Source organism: Helicoverpa zea, chromosome 31 (genome assembly GCF_022581195.2).
Source record: "Helicoverpa zea isolate HzStark_Cry1AcR chromosome 31, ilHelZeax1.1, whole genome shotgun sequence".
In the NCBI taxonomy this organism is placed as follows: domain Eukaryota; kingdom Metazoa; phylum Arthropoda; class Insecta; order Lepidoptera; family Noctuidae; genus Helicoverpa; species Helicoverpa zea.
This window is the reverse complement of record NC_061482.1, coordinates 15,105,078-15,127,158: the sequence shown is the minus strand read 5'-3', so window position 1 is coordinate 15,127,158 and position 22,081 is coordinate 15,105,078. Positions and strand designations below refer to the sequence as shown.

The 22,081-nt window shown below is 34.3% G+C and overlaps 1 protein-coding gene across 1 annotated transcript in view; it reads left to right on the top strand.

Annotated features, from left to right (window-relative positions):
- Positions 1 to 22,081, top strand: part of LOC124645026 (protein nervous wreck-like) — a 111,824-nt gene that overhangs the window by 26,708 nt on the left and 63,035 nt on the right. Inside the window, exon 2 of the mRNA XM_047184765.1 lies at positions 13,620 to 13,763. Within this exon, the coding sequence (XP_047040721.1) occupies positions 13,620 to 13,763 (144 nt within the window). The remainder of the gene's footprint in view (positions 1 to 13,619; positions 13,764 to 22,081) is intronic.

Sequence of the window (22,081 nt, the reverse complement as noted above, 5' to 3'; positions counted from 1 at the left end):
ATTATCGGCCTGTAGAATTAAGAGTGGTTTTTAATTGAGTTTATATGGTTTGGGTATCGGATAACCATAGTTAAGTGAGCTGGTAATACTGGCAGCTTCTTTGGTAGGTCTTTCCACTACAGCAGTAGGATAAAAAAAATGACTTTACTACAGTACCTATAGTTTATTTTATTGACACTTTTAAAAAACATATTAACATCATTATCATCATCATCCTCCCGCACTTATATTGATTTTATTTGAGGTCGGCGCAGCATGTTTTCTTCATGCATAGGTAATTGCCTATGAATTGTATTTGAATAAAAAAACAAAAGCAATCGTTACAAATAGCGATTCCAATACAAAAATAAGCGCAAACATAACTTGTAAGGGTATTTAGCACAAACAAAGGGTCTAGCCATAAATATAGGCAATAAAACCCAAGGGACTAGGCCGAGGCCTCTCTAGCGAGATATCACACAAATTCCTCCAAATATATGTATTTACTTCACGTGATTGATATGGTTGCCTACATTTATTATAGTTTACAAGAAAACGAGCAAATTCTCATTTTGTTTTCAAGTTACACACTCACACTGGCGGATTTTCCACTCGGTTTTCCCGAGCGACAACGCTGGACTCGTAAGGAGCAAACAATTGATAACTTTTGCAAAAAACAGATTATTGCCGCTAATTATTTGGCGCGTAAACGTTGAACGCTCGGTTTTTCTATGCGAGGAAAAATCTTTGTGTGAAAGCTTTGAAGCATCATACTCTATGGCGTCAGGATTATTTTACTTGAAACCCTTATACCGTAAGTAGTCTTATTTCAAAATATCAAAACCAAGAATAAATTATTCACCTCACATCGAAGTTTCCAATAATGAGAAGCAAACATTCGTTATTGTATCATACGTGTAAAGTTCAGTTCATCAATGATTGAACTGAGGTACAATGCCCTCGCGACTGGATTCACGGCCAGCGAATGAGGTCGATAGAATATTACGATCTGAAACTTAGCGATGTACGACTATCTCCAAGAAATAATTTACACAATAAATATACACAATAAATATATATACAAGCTGTTGATTTGCATCCGTGCCATATTCAAGGAGGTAATTATGCTAATGATTCTCGACCCAAATCAATAAAAAAATTGGTACGTAATTTTTTTTCTTTAATTTTTTTTCGGATTTCCGTAAATGTCATCTAGCCTTATTTAAACTCTGCGCGTATGTTACTGGCGTTAAAACCGTGCTGCACCCTCACACAAACGCAAACACAAAGCATACGCAACGATCACTCATAAATTTCATTCATAAAATTGGATTACTTTGGAAATACCACGACATTACAATGACAAAAAAAGCAGTGCATATTAGTTATTTCCCATCTACTGTAATTCCAATCGATTATTTACGTATTGTATGTCCTCCTCCTGAACTATGGCACAAATGCAAATCAACACCTTGTATATATATAAAACTCTCATCTACCATAAAGTAAATAAACTTCATTAGTTTAATGAAAACTAATTAATACAGCATCTTCACACTGGCGGATTTTCTGCTCGGTTTTTCCGAGCGACATTGCTTGCTTACAAACCGAAAACCGGGTCCGTCTGTGAATGTTAATCAAACAATTGTATTTTTTTTTAACACCGTGCGATAACGTTTTTCGTGCAGTTGACAGCTATTAATTTTCTAAAGAAAACAGCATTTTTTGTACTGACTGACAGAACTGGCAGCTGCAACAAAAACAGTCAGTGACAAAAATCCACTCTTTAACAAAAATCCACTAGTGTGACCTCGAAACCAAAAATCTGATGCAGGGTAAATTAGTTAGAAGGATAGAAACAAACTGGTTGTCATACCCACAAACAAGTTTTAGATCAAAGAGTCCTGGTAGCAGTTAGTCTATAGTTAGCAGTTAATTTAAAAAGCTACTACCCGAATGCTCGCAGTCGAGTTCTCATTACAGTTAGCATAAACAAGTACAGTACAGATCTTTCTGACAACGACTCGGAGACGGATGCAATTATTTTAAATTCAAAAATAATGTTACACCTCTAAACTCCCTGAAAATTCAAATTCGTTATTTTATTTATCCTAAAAAGGAATACTGGTTATTTACTCGGTTTTCAGAGTACCTACAAAACTAGACGAAATACGTAAAATATTTTCATGTAAAAATACAAAATTCATATAAAAACACCAACGTAGCTTTTTAAAAACGTTGGTAAAATAAAAACAAGAGAAACACGGAGCTCGAAACTCAGACGAATGTAATCGAGTTACCTCTATTTTTTTTTAAATATTCCAAGAATTTTCGATCACGGAAAACATGCACGCAGCCAATACCTGGCTATGTACATGTTTTTTTTTACAATTCGACGTAGTTTAAAATTTTGCTGCAAAATAAATTCGTACAATTTGGAATTTGATACAAATGGACTGTATTCATTTTAAGTGCAATATTTCCAGTGAATTTAATTTTTCACGAAATAAAATATTTCGTAATAAAAACATGAATATTTATCAAGTTTCCACTTCAAAATCACGTGTTAAAAGTGTTATAGATTCAGTCTAGTACCAGGAATGTTTTGTTTTGAAAAGTATATGGAGTGTGGGATCACGACCAGAGGATTTGCATGGTCGTCGAACAAATACATACGATCACGTTTGTAAATACCAGAATCTAGTTGCATATTCAGATTACCGTGAAAACAAGAGTACCCGTAAAATCTTTAGTCCTTTTATTTAATTTGCTTTTGCATGTTTCTAACATATAAAATATATTTCTAACTTAAAGAGCGAGGTTAATGAAATGGTTTTGTGTATTGCATTAAGTTGGGTAAACGTTGCTGAATATACGCTGCGTTTTGTAATCATATATACAAAAAAAAAAAAGTTTTCTAGTTCGAATAGCTAGGTACCGTATATTGCTTATATTGAATTCTTTGATCTCCCTGTTCTTGCATCACAATGTTTAGTTTCCACACACAGAGCGGAGAGAATATACGAGGATGAAAGGTAGTTATTTCGTCTTTTTTTGTTTGATTTTTTGTCGAAATTCATCCGTGTCACAATCTGATAGAACGCCTGACCTTTCCTTTAGTGTAAAATATTCCTTTTAAAACAAAGGTGGGCCAGGCTTTGATTGAATGCGCTGTCGAAAAATAGTTTCGTAAAAGCCGTGACGTGAAAGTGATGTATTCTGGGTACAATTGGAACAAATGCAGGGAATAAATTGCTCGTTGCGACGGCACAACTCAATGACGTCACCTCTACTGAATTTTGACAGCTGGTTATCGACGTAAGTGTCAAAACTCTATGTGACTGACAGAATTGGGCGGGAATTAATGTTGCTAAATAATCCTTAGTTTACCTGAATGTGAAAGTAGGTCTGTTTGCTTGCTTTCACGCAAATCGTTCAAAGGTAAATCTTTGGCAGCGAGATTTTGTACTAAAATGTAGTGGAATATAGAATAGAAAACCATGTAACAACAATCTTAGACGTACACAAATTATGTAGAAAGTTAACGTAATTCGTATACATGCAAGACGTAAAAATTTCATGTAGACGAAGTTAAAATTTAGTAAAAAGATAAAGTCACATTTTAAAATAAAAATGTTTTTGGCGTGAGTCAAAATAATCTTATACTTGCACATAGGCGTAGACAATCGTTATGACATTATTTGAGACAGTTAATAAGTTTTGCCATAAAAGGTGTAGGTGGTTAGAAAATAGGTATAAATGCATTAAAACCTCTGTATTCTGAAGGCTGGACGCATTATGTGAAAGTATTAGGTATCAGAGAGAATGGAATGAGAGAATGGACGGCCATTGTTTTGATGAAAGCATTGAAAAAGCTCTATGCTTTGAAGATGATATTGACTAGTCTATATTTGTAACCTTTTACTAAATAGCCTATAGATACTTACCTTAGAAAATAATGTTTGAACACTATTATGATAAGAAATGTAAAATCTATATTCAAGATATAAAAAGACTTTTTATCAAAATATTAAACCTCATTTTGTATTTATTATTAGTCAAATTAACTTTTACTTTACCGATTAATATAACTTAAGAATCAAGTACAATATTGACCGCCCTTATTTATCTTTTTTATTAAAAACACATTAAAAAGAACAGCTATTGAATAGTTTTCCTCGACATCGAAGTATTAAGTTTTCAATATTTACGAGCGAGCCGGTTCATTGATCAGGAGGCGTCAATGGAACTCACTTACGACCTTATCACACTAAGTTCTATTGTGGCTACAGTTTAAAATAACTTGTATCTTTTAATACTTGAAGCTTTATTATTTATAGTTATTCTCTATGCGAAGTAAATTGCACAATTCACTGCGACTTGATCAACTCGTTCGTGCAATGGTGATGGTGACCATGATGATGCCGAACTGATGGTCCCGGGTTAGATTCCCGGTACGGTCGACATTTGTGTCTGTGGTTTTGGTTCCATAGTGTGTTTATAAGTAGGTATATGTATTTGTCATTATCAGATATGTTAACACCCAAAACACAAGCTCATAAATACCGTGAATACTCATAATGCCTCATATGCTCATAATACCGTGTGATAAATACCGTAAGCGCCGTGTGTGAAAGTGTCGCGATATTTATTTATTTGCTTGTATTTTGACATAAAACTTCGCACTTACACTAAAGGTTTTTCCTTTATCTTATCTCTATCACTATACGCACCCGCTTAGATATAACTTTCTCCTGCAAATAATTTACAGACGTCACTTTTTCTAACTTTATTTAAATGTCATAAATTGACGTTTTAATCAAGTCTATTACGATTTTACGAAATCTGTTATTTCAGATCTTCATATTGTAGGTATTTAATGTAACTTTTTTAAATCTTAGCCAAATGTCATCAAAGAATATACCTGCGAACTTTAAGTCTAAGCTTGTAAAGTGTATTATAGCAAGAGCATATCAAAACCAACAGCTTATCGATATCGATAACACTATAGAGTACAGCACTATTGGCTTGATGTAGTCAGCAGCTAAGCGATCCTTTGATAGCTGGCTACTTGATTAATCCTTTGATCTTCAGGCTAAGTAACGAACACTTGTGCTTAAATACATGTCGATACCTACACAGGCAAGCCGTGAATTTGTGGCAGTAAAAAGATTGTGTTGTTAAAATTTTGAACATGGTGCCCATTTTAATTAACTTATTCACGACATTTAATAGAAATCTCAAAAGAAATTTCAAGGATTTTTTCAAGAAATTTCGGGGAAATTTCAAATTATGTAGACAAAAAGCTCAAAAATACCTAATAATAGTTCAGACTGGTATTATTTTACCTGAAAAAGTATCCAATTTACCTGAAAAAATTATACTATAAATATCCCTAAAAATTTAACAATTTACCTGAAAGATAATTGTAAAGATTACTTCTATTTTTTTAGTTAAATTCTTGTATCTGTACACTAGTTGTGACAGTGTGCTAGTTAAACACAATCTAAGTAGTTATGGACCAACCAAAAAAAAAAAAAAAAAAAAGGTTTTATTTATTTAATTTTCTTTTAATTAAAAGCAAGTCCTGTTTATTTATTCGAAGTGCTTCCTTTTCGAATCGCAAAGATTCCTCAGTGGTATTACTGATATTACTTCGAATGCATTCTTCGTTCAATAATAAAATATAGAGAATTTCTTCCGTGGACATGTCCCGGTTTCATGCGATAATGAAAAATTATATCTTAAAATATTTGTTCGTTTAAAATTCAATTAAAAGTCATCCTGTAGTTTTTGCTTGTGAGAGTAACAAACTGACATAGATAGGCACATACATCCATACTTTATATGACATTTGGGTTACAATTTTAGCAAGTTAAGATTTTTTTTCAACTTTTTAATTACTTAGTTATTTTTTATAACTTCTCCTATAGACTCCATATTGTTTCTAGACTAAATGTACCACCTGTGTAGCATTTGGGATGTTAATAAAAAAAAGAGTATTAAGTTTACTATTAGTATGTCTTGAACATATGAAATACCAGACTGCCATCAAATATCAGTTTTTAATACAGCGTCAGGACTTGAAAGTCCTTGCTCGTCAATTTCCACAGGTTAATCTTTTGCTCAAATTTTATCCAGACCAAAAACTTATATTGCTTGGAGGGTAAACTCTGAAGTAGACTGAGCAAATATGGCCTTTCCTAACATTTGAAAATGTATTGAAATTAATGCTGTGGTACTACATTTTTGGTTTTTAATCACAATTACTCCACAAGTACGTACTTATTTACTTCAATGCTCATTCCTTCTCTTTATTCGAAGAGCTTCTTCCCTGCAATGAAACAATAAAAATTACCACTGTCGATTAAAATGTTCTTATACAATAGAAAAAAAAACATTTCAAAAACTCAAAGCACTTATAAATTCTTCCTCTAACAACGAAAACCTCTAACTAAACCATCATAGATACTAGAATTATTGATAAAATTGCTGGCTCTAACAAAATATCCAATAATTGTCAATTAGCCGGAGTATACCGTTGCAAATGGAAGCAAAAAAATTGCTTTCACAATTATTGCGTTTGGTATTTTATTCGTTTTTCATAACAAGCGGATTGGTACAGATTTAATAATTTATCAAATTAGTTCGTTTTTGTTTCGAAGCTTGGATAATAAAAGTGTATAAAAAAGGAGCTAGGAAATATAATGGGATCGAGCTATTCTATTTTTTTTTATTTTCATTACGTTATGTATTTATAAATCAATTGATCGGTAAGTTACGACTATAAATTAAAAAAAAAAAACTATTGTCTCCGGCAAGTGGTTTCGGCTTACTGAAGGAACTACGTACTAAGCGCAATAGGTAACTTACTTACATTATGTAAAAGCTACCTACATTACGGCTAATTTTAATTGATTGCATTTGACATATCTATTTACCTGCAACAGTTAAGTATTGATTCAGGTATTTTAGAGGATATAAATCTTAATTTTCGTCTTTGATATGAAAGCCAAAAATGTATGTTTTCCACTCTGTTTTTCTTTATTTTTCTGAAAGAATATTGACAATGTCAATTAATTAATGCATTAAAAATATATTACATCCAGGCACGGGTTAGAGAAGCCACATCAACAGTATTATAAGAGTAAACACTAGGATATTAACAAATCCTTTTCCAATACAGCTTTATGCGGGTATCAAAGGATTACTTTGTAACTAATACTAGGTGCGGGCATTGGTTCCATTAGGATATTAAATCAGCAACACAAGGATTGGTGTACATCGCTGGAATAAAGCTCACGTACCAATCACATAATTGAACATAGAACGCAATGTATCAATTAGTATTACTTTGAGCCGCTTTTCGGATTATGGAAAATGTCTCATTTCATTTGTTTGTTTGTAGTATTCCAGTTTATTGGACGGATTTGTTTGACGTAATCTGTTAATAATCTGCGAATGGAAATGAGTTTCTTTAATCGGTTTATTTTGCCTGCTGTTAGAGATCGGAGATATTTGTGATATTAAAAAGTTTGATATAATTCAATTAAAGTTGAGATAATGGAATAACATTTGTGTTGAATTCTGCAATAAGAAAGGTGCAGTCTATATTCTTTAGAGAACCTGCACGCTACAAAAGTGCTATGAAGATGAATGGTGGTACGCACATTACAAGGATCTGATCTGAGAGGGCGACTGAAAACTTTATTGGAATCAAGATTTTCTTGAAAAAAAAAAATGTTTACCAACCATCGGGTCAACTGTCAGCGTACCTATTGTTTAGCCTTTAGTGTGCGGGGGTGGTGCTCTCATACTATTAAAGATATTTAGAAGATATTTGATTCTTATGTATCTAACCATCGACTCTGGCTATCGCATTGACCACAGTTTTGGCAGTCACGTTGGACTCTCAGCCAGGCTAAAACCTCTATGGAAGACAAAGCCGATTATAAAATGTATTGAGAGCCGTTCTACCGTGACCTGAGGCATTGTTCCTCACTATCCGGGAATTTACGTCACACTTCATAATTTAGGACTGTGTGAGACTATGATTTTGGGATAGGAATTAAATTTTAACTAAGCTTTACTTTAATGACGTTTGCTTTCTTTGTCAAATTCAGAGGATAGCTCAGCTCTACAAATGAGTTAGAATTACAGTTTTATCATGAAGTTTGTGAAGAATTAGTTTTAGAATCTTTCGTGAGGATAATTTTTCAAATGATGCTGTCATATGGAGAGAATAGATCAGAACTTTGTTGAATGGCACTTAATGTTTTTTATTTGGCAATCTCCATCATAATGAACCCTCACTATGCTTCACAAAGATAAACACTGCTACATAATCTGTAAAATAAAATCGTTTTTGCTACAAAAAATCACAGACAGTCCTGCACATTGTCCACCGTTAATTCCATTTTGCTAGAGGCTGAATGAGTTAGACGTCCTGAGTCCTGAAGCATTAGCCATGGTTCCAGAATATGGGATTACCAAGTATAAACAAAAGCCAATACTATTGGCACTGACAAAGTGACTAAAGTCCTTTGTATCCTAGCGTTGCAGCTACCGGCTAATCTTAATATGGTGCGACTAAGTCGGTATAACATACTAATGGATACTGAAAAGGAATTTCAAATGAATGCGTTAGTGACTAATCTTTTTAGTTTACTATAGGATACCTGACGGGATTAGCTGCAAGTAAAGAGTATTGTTAAAACAATGTTAGTGCTAGTTTTTCGGAGAATTCATCCACGTGTATTTTTTATACTTTCAGCAAATCCCATAGAAGGACTTCGAGAATAATTGCTTGCATTTTCTGAGATTTTGTGTTGGGTCAGAAATACTCAGAAAGTGATACTTGACTCACTCAATGCTTTTGTAAATATAGAAAAAAAAACAAACATCTAATAAACTCTATTAGCTGTAATGTATTGCAAACAGGAAATAACAATATTGTTTATATCTTGATGCACAAGTCCACCTTAAAACAATATTCTTTCGTTTTGGGCAAACCACGGGATAAGGGCGAAACCCTTTAAGAGTTGGTTATTTGTAAACCACTTCTCTGTTCCGTAAATAAAAAGATAATAATAGAAAATTAATTTCATCAACATGAAATTAAGTTCTTCTGACGTCGAGAGCTGTCTATATTTAGGTTCCTATTATGCCAAGTATAGCTCTTTATGTGAAATTGAATAGACTATTTTAAGACTAACTCATTCAACTCTAAAGTTCTTTAAACGATTCTAAAAATATTTCTTGTAATATCATTTATTTGCTACGAGGATGAGTTACGTAAGACGTAAGTCAGCAATTTCGTGCGACAGGACGAAATTTTAAAGTCAAACAAAGTCGCATGTTTTATGAGAAAAGTTGGCCGACATGTGACTTCGAGGAGTGCATATAACTGTATTGTATTGGGGAACAACTTAAACGTTGTTATATTGTGTTACTTATCTACTTACATACTAGTATAAATAGAAACTTCGTAGGACCATTTTAATGATCTTACGTAGGTAATATCGTTGCAGATTCACTTTAGATTGTCATTTTATACTTATGTAGTGGAGTAACAACTATAATTGCTTCTTCTGAACTGGTGACGAGACTATAAAACGAGTTTGTAAATAGTTTTGAATTATTTAATGGAATGTAATCTAGAAAACTGTAGATAAGTACATATGCTCAAGAGTACCAAGAGTATGCGCATTGCTGACGAAACTGGTTGTCATTTTTTTTTTAATAAAATCTGTGTTGTCAGTCTGATGCCGGCTAAATACTTGATCTTTGTTATGTGCGTACTGCCATTCATCTTCATGACTGATTTATAACCCCAAATGTGCCCACTCTAAATCGAACGCTTATAACACTACAATTCTTCACCAAATATTAACCGAATTTCAGCAACAATTATCGCCAAACTCAGATTAAACCAGGCGCCATGACGATGCAAGTTTGTTACACTTAGAACTTTGTCGAAATTCGCTCAAGTACCAGCTCGCCACCGCTTGCAAGACCCGAGACCAAACCAAGCCTGTAACTCACTTTAGATATTATTTGACCTAATACTGTTAAATTTTAGCAGCCATTTGGTTTTTAAGAGTGATGTAAAGCCATGTCACACATGCGGTATTTTATAATGAAGTTGCTCGGGTAACTGAGTTGAAGAGGTCAGATAGGCAGTCGCTCCTTGTAAAATACTGGTAGTCAGCTGCATCCAGAGACTGGAAGCTGACCCCAACATAATTGGGAAAAGGATAGGCAGGTGATGAAATTCAAGAGCCAGTGGATCGTTCTTAGAATAAGAATTGAAGATATCCTATAGGATGAGTACCTACATACATATTTTATGTACATGTAATGCAAATTTGCCTATTTTGCGGGTCAAATCAGATAAGTAATTTTTGTGTCATCGTTTACAGCCAGTTTCTTCATCAAAAGTTAAAGCCAAAGTAAAAGTCAAAGTATGTCTAAAGTAAAAGTAACGGTTAAATTCAATTTTTCTATTAGTTTTGCTGTCCTTTAGCCTTGAAAAAACGAATTTGACCGTTACTTTAACTAATACTTAGGTGTATAAAATAATGTCCAGATATGTTAATTACACCATTTATTACTCAAAAAGCTTTACAGCTTTTTTTCATACAAAATAAGGGCCGTACCTACATTTATTTTGCCATTAACATTTAGAACACAATTATTATGAGCTGCAGCTCAATTTTAATTAAAGCATACTTATTTTAAATACCTAGCAGTCAGTAGGTAGTCGTAAGCGAGTCACAATGCACCCCCAGTTTATGCATTTTGTCCGAGAGAGAAGTAATTTAGGTCGAGTAAATACCACTGTCGCCAATCTTTGTCTGTACGCGTATATAAACTATGAATACCGTGTTTAATGGTCTTTTGAATGTAGTACAAGTTTGGCATTATGTTGCTACAAAGACATTAAATGACGATATTACATTTTCTTCCCATACGTTGTATTGTATGTTACGCCAACAGCCTAAATATTTTCATATGAGGTCGAGCGAGGAGATGATGACTTCATTAATTGTATTTATAGGTATATGAGTTAATTATTATTTCACACAATTTGAAAATATTTAAACCAAGCAGCTCGTGATTAACTATGTTAAACGTTAACTTTTTGTCTCAACCAGTAATCAAATGCACGACCCCACACAACACTTCACCGCTTCCTTAAAACACGATACCTCTTCCACGATAATGCACAACTCAGAATTCGAATTCAGAACACTTCCAAGTACCAAAGACAAGTCAGTACAAATGAGGTTTTAGTCCTAAGATCCTAGTCGATAGGTATTATAGAGAGATGTTTATCTCTATCCTAGCTCAGTGCCTCAAAGGGTGTCTGTCTAGACGTATAATGTCTGAACGTTGGTAGGAACCATCGAGGCATCAGATTTAGTCAGAATTCGACGGGATTATCAATAGATTGTTGTGCTAAGCGCAGATATTCCTGCTTTAGGTGGATCTATAGTATCTATGTTGTATTAGTTAGATGAAGTCGATTGGTGTAATAGGATTTGAAACAACGAAATGCTCACTTGAATTAACTATAGATGTATTTTAACATTTGTAATACCATAAATAGGCTTTTTTTATAACACTAATTGAGTTTTTAGAATTTCAAGGCCTAAGTTAAAAATTAAATGAAACCGTATAGGATATAAATGAACATTCTATGCCTCATACAAAATGTTAAAGATCAACTTCAACTACTAACTTATTTTTAGAACTAAATGCTGAATATAATCCTTATACTCCTAATGGGAAGTCCATTTCCTAACCTTTTTTCACCTAACGTGGCCTTCGTGAGTTAGTAAGATGACATTAAGCTTACTTCTAGCATTCTAGCATTAAGATTTACTTCTAGACATCATATTTATCCAGAACACTTTTTAATGTGGCACACTAGTACTCAGCTGCATCTGGTTTGACTGGAAGCCGACCCCAACGTAGTTGGGAAAAGGCTCGGGAGATATATCTAATATGGCGTGAAAGTAGGTACCTTTTCAGAGTTTTAGAACTGCATATTGTCACCGATCCGTAAAACGGTGGTATTCAATAACTTACAGTAGGAACTTCCATGTGAGAACGCGATGTAAAGATGAGTTTTCGACTTGACTTTTGCAAGTCTCTTAATAATGCCGAGAACGGTAGTTCCCGGATTGTTAGTTTGCAGAAATGTTCCATAAATATTTTCGTCTGTAGGTATTGGGTTCCAACTCAAATCTGGAATAATTCTTAGGCAATTTCTTTTAGAGAAGGATGGACAAAGTGAGGAATGAGTATATCAGAGGAAGCCTGAAAGTAGCGCCAGTGACAAAAAATGAGAGGTCAGCGTTTGTCGTGGTACGGGCATGTGATGAGACGGTGTGAAACGCATGCTACAAAGAGTGTGCTAAGTATGAATGTGGAAGGATGGAGAGGCAGAGGTAGACCGAGGAAAAGATGGATTGATTGCCTGAAAGAGGACATGAAGCAGAAGGGAGTGGATGTAAGTATGACGTCTGACAGAGAGGAATGGAAGAAAAAGACATGTTGCGCCGACCCCAAATGACTTGGGAACAGGGCAGGAAGATGATAATGATGATGAATTTCTTTTAGAGAAAGTATGTGACACTCAAAGTTTTCCACTTTGATTATTTTTCGAATGCGTGGTAGTAAAATCATCACCTGCTTAGCTTTTTCTGAACTATGTTGGCTTCCAGTCTCACCTGGGTGCAGCTGAGTAACGGTGCTTTGTAAGGAGCGACTGGACTTACCTGGGTAAACCAATAACAAGTAAGACTGGTTGTCAGACTTTCTGGTTTCTGGTTACCCGTAACGACTGCCAAAGTTGTTCAAATAGTCGCATCTACAGTTTATAGTGCCATCCAAATCAAAAGTGACTTCTAAAAAAAAACACGGCAGTAGAATAATAACAATTACATCACCACTTTGTGAATACCTTTGTAGAATTAAAGAACGCAGCTTCTTTTTTCGAAGTTCCAAAATAGAAGATCCTTGCATCTCCAACAGCATTGAGCGGTAACAAATTAAATTAGCAATCGCACAGCCATTGATTGTCCGTAACGATCAATCAAGTCGTGATTTATCTAATTGCAATGCTCCACTTCTTTTGTTCAGTAAGGGGATTGTTTTACTTCTCCGCAGACAAGAGGCCTCGGCTCGTTTGTGCGCCGTGAAATGAAATAAATTACCTGACTTTGTTAATCGAATAGTGTCTGTCGAAGATTATGTGGTTTGAATGTTCACATGTGTAGTGACTAAGAGATTTGTCGAGCTACATTTCATGGTGAAGGAATTAGGACTTTTGCGTTTAAATTTAAGCATTTTTTCGTTAGGATCAATCAACTTTGCTAATAAAATAATGGGGCTTGAGAGATGCGTAGTATACGACGATCGGAGTTCGCCGACTGAAATGTTGGATAGGATGGATTCACGAATACCTCAAAGATTTAACAGTTTAAACTGCACTTTGCGATGTTTCTAAGGATAGTTTAATGTGCAACAAGTCTCTTTACTTTTTCATCTCAAACATATACTAGCTCACAATTTAACACCATCATCTTTTCCACATCATCATTTTTAACATCAGCATCTTTTCCTTGTTGCAGAGTAACTATACGAAATTTCTCAAAAACCTGCACACAGAGCAGATCGCGAAGCTCCACGCTAAGAACCAGCATGAGTGCGATCTGCTGGAAGACTTGCGGACCTACACCATCAAGCGGTCAGCCATCGAGAAGTCTTACTCCGAGGTACGTATTGAAGTTCTAAGGGGTTGTATCGTGAGCTGTGAGGCAGGTAAGTGGGTGCAGGTAAGAAGAGTAATGCGCCGCTTAGGTATTCAGGTAGGTATAACGGTCTTAGAATGCAGGTCGCCTCCAGCAGGTATCTGTGGAGATCTAAGGGGGAGGCCTATGTTCAGCAGTGTCGTCCTATGGCTGAGATGATGATGATGATGATGATGATAATGGTCTCTATCGATATCCAGTAGGCGAGAGTCCAGTCGTGTGCGGCACTGTTATGCAACCAAATATTTCTTATAATTATCGACTCTCCAAGAAGAAAAATATTTCTGAAAACACTTAACCTAAAACAAAACTTGTGAACTTTATGATGACTGATGACTTTATACTATAGATAATGACAGAATTACAGGCATGAGCATTGGCATAATCACGCTTTACAACCTACCAATACTACTGCTCGACCGTCCCACTTTCTATAAAGCAGATTATACCTATCTAGAATATCAGTGAGGATTAAAATTCTAAATCATTAGATTGCCACCTTTCACAAAAAATATTTCAGTAAAACAATTCCAGATTTCACTAAAACCAAAGAGGTAGTAGCCATTGACAATTTAATCCAATTTCTGGCGATAAAATAAAGCCGTCAGTGGCTAGCACAGAAGTTGACACTTTAAAAATGATATAAAAGAAATATTTCGTGGCTCAAGGGATTATTAGACATTTTGTTGCAAGGCGAGGTCAGCTTACGTAGATATGTTTAAGTTGAATGATACCGGAGGAAAATATTGTTTTTAGTACTCACTTAAAGGTCAGAGGTCATCGCGTTGTACCAACTGTTAAAATAATTATAAAAACCAACCGTCAGTTGCACAAAGCCCCATTAAAGTTAAAGCTTCTTTAAGTCTATTGCTGACTCTTTCTTTGTCAACAAGATAAAAAGTGTCAGAAATCGTTTATGAAGCTTTAACTTTAATGGAGCTTTGTGAAACTGACGGATAATCGCTTATCTATCCAGCTATGCAATGAAAAAACAGTTGCCTTGCAAAGGTCATTATAATACACATGCTAAGACTACGTCATGTCCTACCATACTCGTAAGCGTGACGTTAATAGAACAATAGGTTTACATAGAGACACTTCGACAGTTGGATCATATTACACTTCATAAGCTATAGTTAATTTTATTATTTTACCTAGACTTCTAATTAGGACCGGCTTCAAGACTTAATTGATGTGTTTTAAGAAGACAAAATTATGATAGAAAATTCATTTATATGAGACTTGGTTGTACCCAATGACCGGTTACTGAAAGTAAGCGCGCTTTTTTTGTTCTAACCTAGAACATAAACTACCTAGATTTGATGGAATCCGCTCGTTATTGTCGCGGTTTATGATCTGCACTGTCTAAAACAGCGTTGTCACACTGACGGATTTTCCGCTCCGCTTTCCCACTCGCAGCAAAACTCGCAAAACCTACCGCTCGGTTATATAAAAATAATTTTTGTATATTCGACAATTATTTGTTTTGTAAATTGTGTGATAAGTTTTCGCTCTGAAAAACCGAGCTGTAAATTCGCTAGTGTGTAACTTCACGTGTATCTGCCATATGACATTTAATCATATTCATTTATTTGCATTCCAAGGTATATTGTTTCGAGGCATCAGCAACGTTATTATTACGGTAGACTTATTGTATTTAATTTAATTTTAAACCAGTAATTGAACCGATATTTTCCCAATGGATTTCAATTAAAACTCATTCGTATTTTGCTCAACGAAGTTTAAAAATAAGTTTTTAATGTTGATTTCGGGACGGTAACATTTCAATGTTTAATACAATTTCATACTTTGACTGTGAGTTAATTATAAATGCTTCAATGGACATTTTTGAACGGAACATATAGTGTTTATGAAGAATTATAGGTATAAATGCTAAAAAGAGGATGATCCTTAATTTTGTTTATACACTAAAATTGCAAACCGATTCTTTCGCATGGAAGTAATAAGGCCCCGGAGTTGTACATAGGCCTAAAAAGGTCAACACACTCGAAGGTGGGTAGGGTAGTATAGCGTAAGGAAAAAGGAAAGGCAAAAACATTGACTAAATGTCCAAAAGGCGAATTAGAATAACAAGGAAGATGAGATTATTCCAGGTTTGTGGAAGGATAATCATAGGATTGAGTTCGTTGAAATTAATGTATTGAATAGCAGGTCTTTTGTATTTTGAACTTTAATTAAGCTACATTTGACGATGTAAGCGTAGTAAAGACTTTTAAATTTTTTTGCACGGTGTGCTTTTTTTTTATAGACCCTAACAAAAAACTCTATGCCAATAAGTTATATACCAAGAAACACAATTCTTTTCTACCTTAAATTCTCCTATTTGTATTTAAATGTGACAAAAACACTTTGAGACAAGTCCATCTACATTTTGTGCCTTGAGACGTGACGCGAATAGCCCTCAGGACCCGTAAACAGTTGACATTTATATCGATTTATGATGACAAATTACCTGTTTTCCATATCGATTTGTACTTGAGAAACTGAACCGAGTTCTCATTTTTTTGTACTAAAAGTGTAAGTATCCATATAAGTTGGCGTATTTTTTGCGTATATTTTGTTTTACAGTATATTACGAATCTAATTTTACAAAAAGAAAAGTTTTATTTACGTTAACCGACATAGATCTATGTTTTATCTCCAAAAAGCGCGTGAGCTTTACTTGTATGTGTTAGTCTGCATATACCGTGGCATATACATTGTCTTTATAATCAAAAGTCCCTCCCAGAAATGGTGTGACGTAGTAAAAAACATTCAAGTTTTAATTTGCAAAGCTTAAAAGCTGAACACTAAAAATAATTATTTAATACTTAGATATCTGATTGTACCATTGACTGAACTGCAATAAAAACTGTATTTCTCTCGGCTTTTTGAACGGCATAATGCTGTTTTATTTTCCATTCCGTCGCATCGCAGTTGTCAAATACTTTATCGATTTTGTTCCGACAAATGCAATTTATTGTGACCACTGTGTACCTGGAACATTTTTACGGAAAATACAATATTTTTTGCCTCCGTTTTTTGTTGATGTTTTATTCTTGATATGGATTTAACTTTAGAGTTAATTATCTTGAGTAATAAACGTGAAGTAATTAAAATAGGTTTTTATGGTCTCATAAAAAGTAATCTCTTTATTCAAATGAGCCAATATTTTTTTTTCAGAGGAACTTTAATAATATCAAAATATTCTAGGATATATTTTTAATTACTTTAAAGAAGTTCCCATTACTTTATCCCGTTTCGCTAGTGTTTACCTTTTCCGTGATATTTTCAAAGGACTTTTATGAGTAAACTGAGTACACAGTAATAAAATAAATAATTGCAGTTATGGAGCAATACAAATACAAAAATCAAAAAGAGAAATACAAAATCAAATAGCAAAGCTACAAAGTCCTTTGATTTAACTCGGAGAGCAAAAGCTTTGAGAACTGTAATATTTACAGTACTTATCGTTCCTGATGTGGATACAAAAAATATACTTGTAAATGCTTATTTTTGTAAAAAGGCAATATTTGTTATTTAACTACCGATAGCAGGTAAATGTTATGATAGATTGAAAATGGATACAAGCTACTTTTTAACTGGTTACGGGAAGTGATTTTTGCGGAACGTGAGTGAAACCGCCAGTTACTGTATTAAAATACCTAGTACTAGTGCATGCTTTCAGGATTACAGCGATATGCATTAATATAATTTACACCGTCAAAGAATAACATTAACGTTTTAAAACGTGTGGGAAGTTTGGTTCCAAAAGTAATTTAACAACGTGTTTTTGCTTTTCATAATATGTGCTGGAACATATTGATGCGGTCCACGAAAGTAATTGCATTACACGTGGCTGGTGAAGCTGTGTGCGTGGGTTTGCGTGTGTGGGTGTTTGTAAGAGCCCTCGGGGTATTATGCAAAGAGGCTATATATATAACACGATATAATGATAAATGCCAGTTGTAAATGCACTTTATATTAATTTAATTGTAGTTGGAAGACTTTTACAGAGCTATTATTGCAAAAAAGCTAACACATAGAAGTTTGACACGTGATTAAATATAGGAATACTTTGAAAGGTAAACATATTTTTTTATAAGTTCATTGACTTATAATTAGCGATGTAAATTAAGTACATTTGTGAGGTACGTACTTATGTATATTTTTGTTCACCAACTTAGGTAATTATGATTTTTGGTATAAATTACAATTCATAAATACATATTCCCTATGTAGTGAAAGAATTACCTACAATAATATTCATACCTAGGTGTTAACTCCACATAATACTAAATACTATCATATCATCATCCTATAAAGTTAGGTAAGTACTAGCCTGAATTTAGAAGTCTATTTTCGTACCTAATACCTCAGTGAACGTGATTAGCTCATTTACGATGAGTTTCGGCCGAGCTCGTATGAATTGACGTTCAATTGAGATGGAATCAAACATGTATTGTAAAATGTTTTAAAACAGAATTTAATTTTGGAATATCGTTTGGCTGTTGTTTTTGCTTTATTCTGCATTTGATTTTTGCGACTGTAGATGCTGTTTTATATAGATAGGTTTGGGCTTTAATTTTGGACTCGCCACTACGAAGGGTGGCGTACCTTTATAAGTATCGAGTATAAAAGACAATGTCGATAAAAAAGGCAAAAATAACGACTATCATAGATTACTAATTTACTAATTTTTGTTATAAAGAAGATAGCCAAGTGACAGTGGAGCCTTAATAATCAAAATAACGTTTTCACCCATTCGACAGGAACATGAGAACATCGCCTAAAAATGCCAACGCTTCATGAAACAAGGCTCGTCCAACTATTCCAAATCCAAAACAAGGATTATGAAAAACAAAATATGTTCCAACAATGTTCACAGAGTACATCCCACTGTTGTAAAACTTTGTCGGCATGGTCTACCATCAACTATCCGCAATTATTAAGCTCCTTCATCATAAGATTAAATATTGCTCCCGTCGCATACCACCCTGCAACGAAAATTAAACCTTATGTTGCTAAAGTTAAGGGTGCGTTTTCGATAGCAAGTGCGGTAATATGTGAATATGTTCTAAATTGCCTTGTGAAAGTCGCGGTTCAAACAGTGTGATTACTTAAAGGATCTACGGCGCGTCGTAATAGTATTTAATTAATGGCATTTGTTGCGTCTTATGTAGATTCATAATGATGATGATGATGTTCTCCTAGCCGATTATCGGCTACGGCGGCTGTTCTCATGTAAGGAGATTAGCCAACTGCGCAGGACATATTATAGTGCACGAGCATTTGCGCAGACACAGGTGCACTCACTATTCCTTAACTCTCATAGCCCGATGGGACGGCAATCCGACACGACCGGAAAGAGATCAGGCGCAGGACCGACATTTACGTGCTCTCCGATGCACGGGTGTATCAATCACCACCTTCCAGGCTCCGGGCTGCTATGTGAAAGTCTTCTAAAACCCACAAAGCGATTTCGGCCCGACTCGGGAATCGAACCCGAAACCTCGTGCTCAGCAGCCGCACTTGCGACAGCTAGACCAACGAGGCAGTTAATTCATAATAACATGGTTTGAGACTTGCATAAGTTTATAATAATTCTTACGCAAGATTGACGCTTTGTTTTCAAGGAAAAATGACAACTGAATTCAATATTTAGTGAAAGTGTGATCCTCTGAACTGTTTTTCATAGCATATGTTTGTCAATCTTATTTGTCTGTTGTTGGAAACGCCTGGTAAACAGAACTTTATGTAATTTTGTAATTGACCTATGTTTCCATGTGCGAGGATTTCAGTAACAGCTAGTATTATATATAGCACTTTTATGTTACCCCACACAATACTTACTCAGCATCAAAGGAAGATCAGTTAAGTCGGCTCTCCTCAAGGATTCTTCTCTGACGCTTTTTAATCGCATTTAATCTGTCTATGGGAACAGTATCCAATGTGAAGTCCTTGCCAATCCAATCAGAGACAAACTGGCTTCACTATGAAGCTCGTCTCGTCTCCTCTTGTCATACTATCGAGGTAGTCGATGCTTTTTCTTATTATGTAGGAAGATTAGTGCCCTGTATTGCAGTTGCCTGTATTCTTAAAGAAAAATTTTACTAAAGAAATACGGTAAGATATTTATGAGAAAAAAATGTTAAAAGGTTTTTTGTTGTTCCATTAGTCTATTACATGATGTTACATCTCTTAACTTTGAAGAAAGAAACTACCGTAAAAGCTAATAATTAATATTAGCAAGTAGTTTTTTACAGGGTGCATTTTCTTGGCAGAGAAAAGGAGTAGTAAATACATTGACGTATAATGGAACTGCAGGCTCTTTTATAAAAATATACTTAAAAAAAAACGATTTTAACGTCCAGACCACATCCAACAAACATGTTCATTATACTAATGATGTTAATGGAATTGAACCTAAAACCCTCTCTGTGACCACTGCACCAACTAGTTCGCAAAGTCACTTATTTCACTGAACAAAAGAAATGCACTCAAATAAATGAACACAAAGCCTTTCTAAGAACTTTTCTAATAATTAAATAATGAGACATCAAACAAACGGCTAGTTTTTTTTTATAAAAACAAAAGACAGTTTGCCTCGTAACCTTTTTACTTTAGAAACTCTTTGTCAAATATTAAGCTTAGTAAAAACTCTCTAACGTTCATTTCATGATGAGAAAATTAAAAAATAAAAGCGCCACAGTTATTTTATTTGCAACAAGGTAATGGAAAGGAAAATATAAGCATTATATTTAAAAAGTACTTATTGTGAAAAACTTTCTTGGAACTGGCAAAGGTGACACGTTATTTTTTTTAATATAAAGAGTGCAAAGGTAAAACGTGGCTTTTTTGCGCCTTCGGACAGACAAGCCAGCTGTCTTTTCTGTATAATTTTACATGAATTTTATATTCGCTCTTTACAATGTCTTTACAAATTATTAAATTATTTTTCATACTCTTTCCTACACTTTATTCTAAAGAGAAACAATACTTACTTACTGATAATGTTTTGAATACTTGAAGTTTTCATAGTTTTTACTTGTGGTCATGGCTTAATTATTTTTCAACTTCTAAGGCTGCCTATCCACTGAAATTAAAAAACGCTAAACCCTATAAAAAGCAAAAAATAACTTTTAACACTATGTAAGTACCAATTAAAGCATATCAGACTGAACGAAATTTTGTCGTGTCGCTACTTAAGCATGAATCCTTTATTCGAAATTTTTATATTCAAATGAAGAACAAAGCATGAAGACCTACAATCAACCAAAAAAAGTTTTGGTAACAAACACTGGTACGCACTGGTGGCACGTTTTTGTATGAAAAAACCAAATTTTTCAGTCACGTTCTCACTTTTTACCCTTTTTAGGTACTTTTCCGTGTTAAAAGTAGACTTTATAGTTACTCAATAAGTTAGATTTTTTCCTCAGAGTACAATAGAGGGGAAAAAAGTTTTCGAAATTATATATTCTTCTTCGTAGAAGTTTTATAATTTTCTATAGGTTTTTTAAATACGTGAATAAAAATTTATTGTAATCATGATTGTTAAGAAGTTATAAGCATTGAACATTTTAATTAAAAAAAAAATTTAATAGTATTTTCATATAACTGAAGATTTTATCGCAACTGATCTTCCAGCTGCGGTATTTTAGTCAACTCTCTTTTATACTATACTACCTACATACTAGTATAATTACACCCTAGTGTAATCACACCAATGATACCCCAGGGTGTCAAACAAAACACCATCACCAATTAGAACTACCTAGAAAGCCGAAGCGAACTAATACTCCAAAAACCATACAAAAAATGAAAAAAAAACCCGGCTACAATTCGCTGGAAAAGTGGAAACACAAAACCTCAGCATCAATTATGCGTATATACGCGTACATGTATTTTGTACAAAAGAAACGTTAAAAGCGACGGTGTCGATATACCAAAGATGGTAACCGAAGCCGGGGAGCGTTGTTATGCCGAGTGTCTGACCGTATGTACTAGGGTACAAGATATGTATGTCTGTATATCTTGTTTAATTTTTGGGTTTTTTGTTAGGTAAAGGTAATAGTTAGAAGCTTAGTAAATGATTTGTTGATTGTGAATATAGTCGGTTTTATTCATGAAAAAAAAAACAAGTATCTATGAACCCACTTCATTTCCGCCTTAGCAGTGAAATCCGATTAGCCAACTTAAAAAAAAGTACTCTAGAGGGACACAAAGTACCGTACGCGCTCTACCAGGCTTCAAAATAGAATCAAATCCTTTTTATCTAAAAT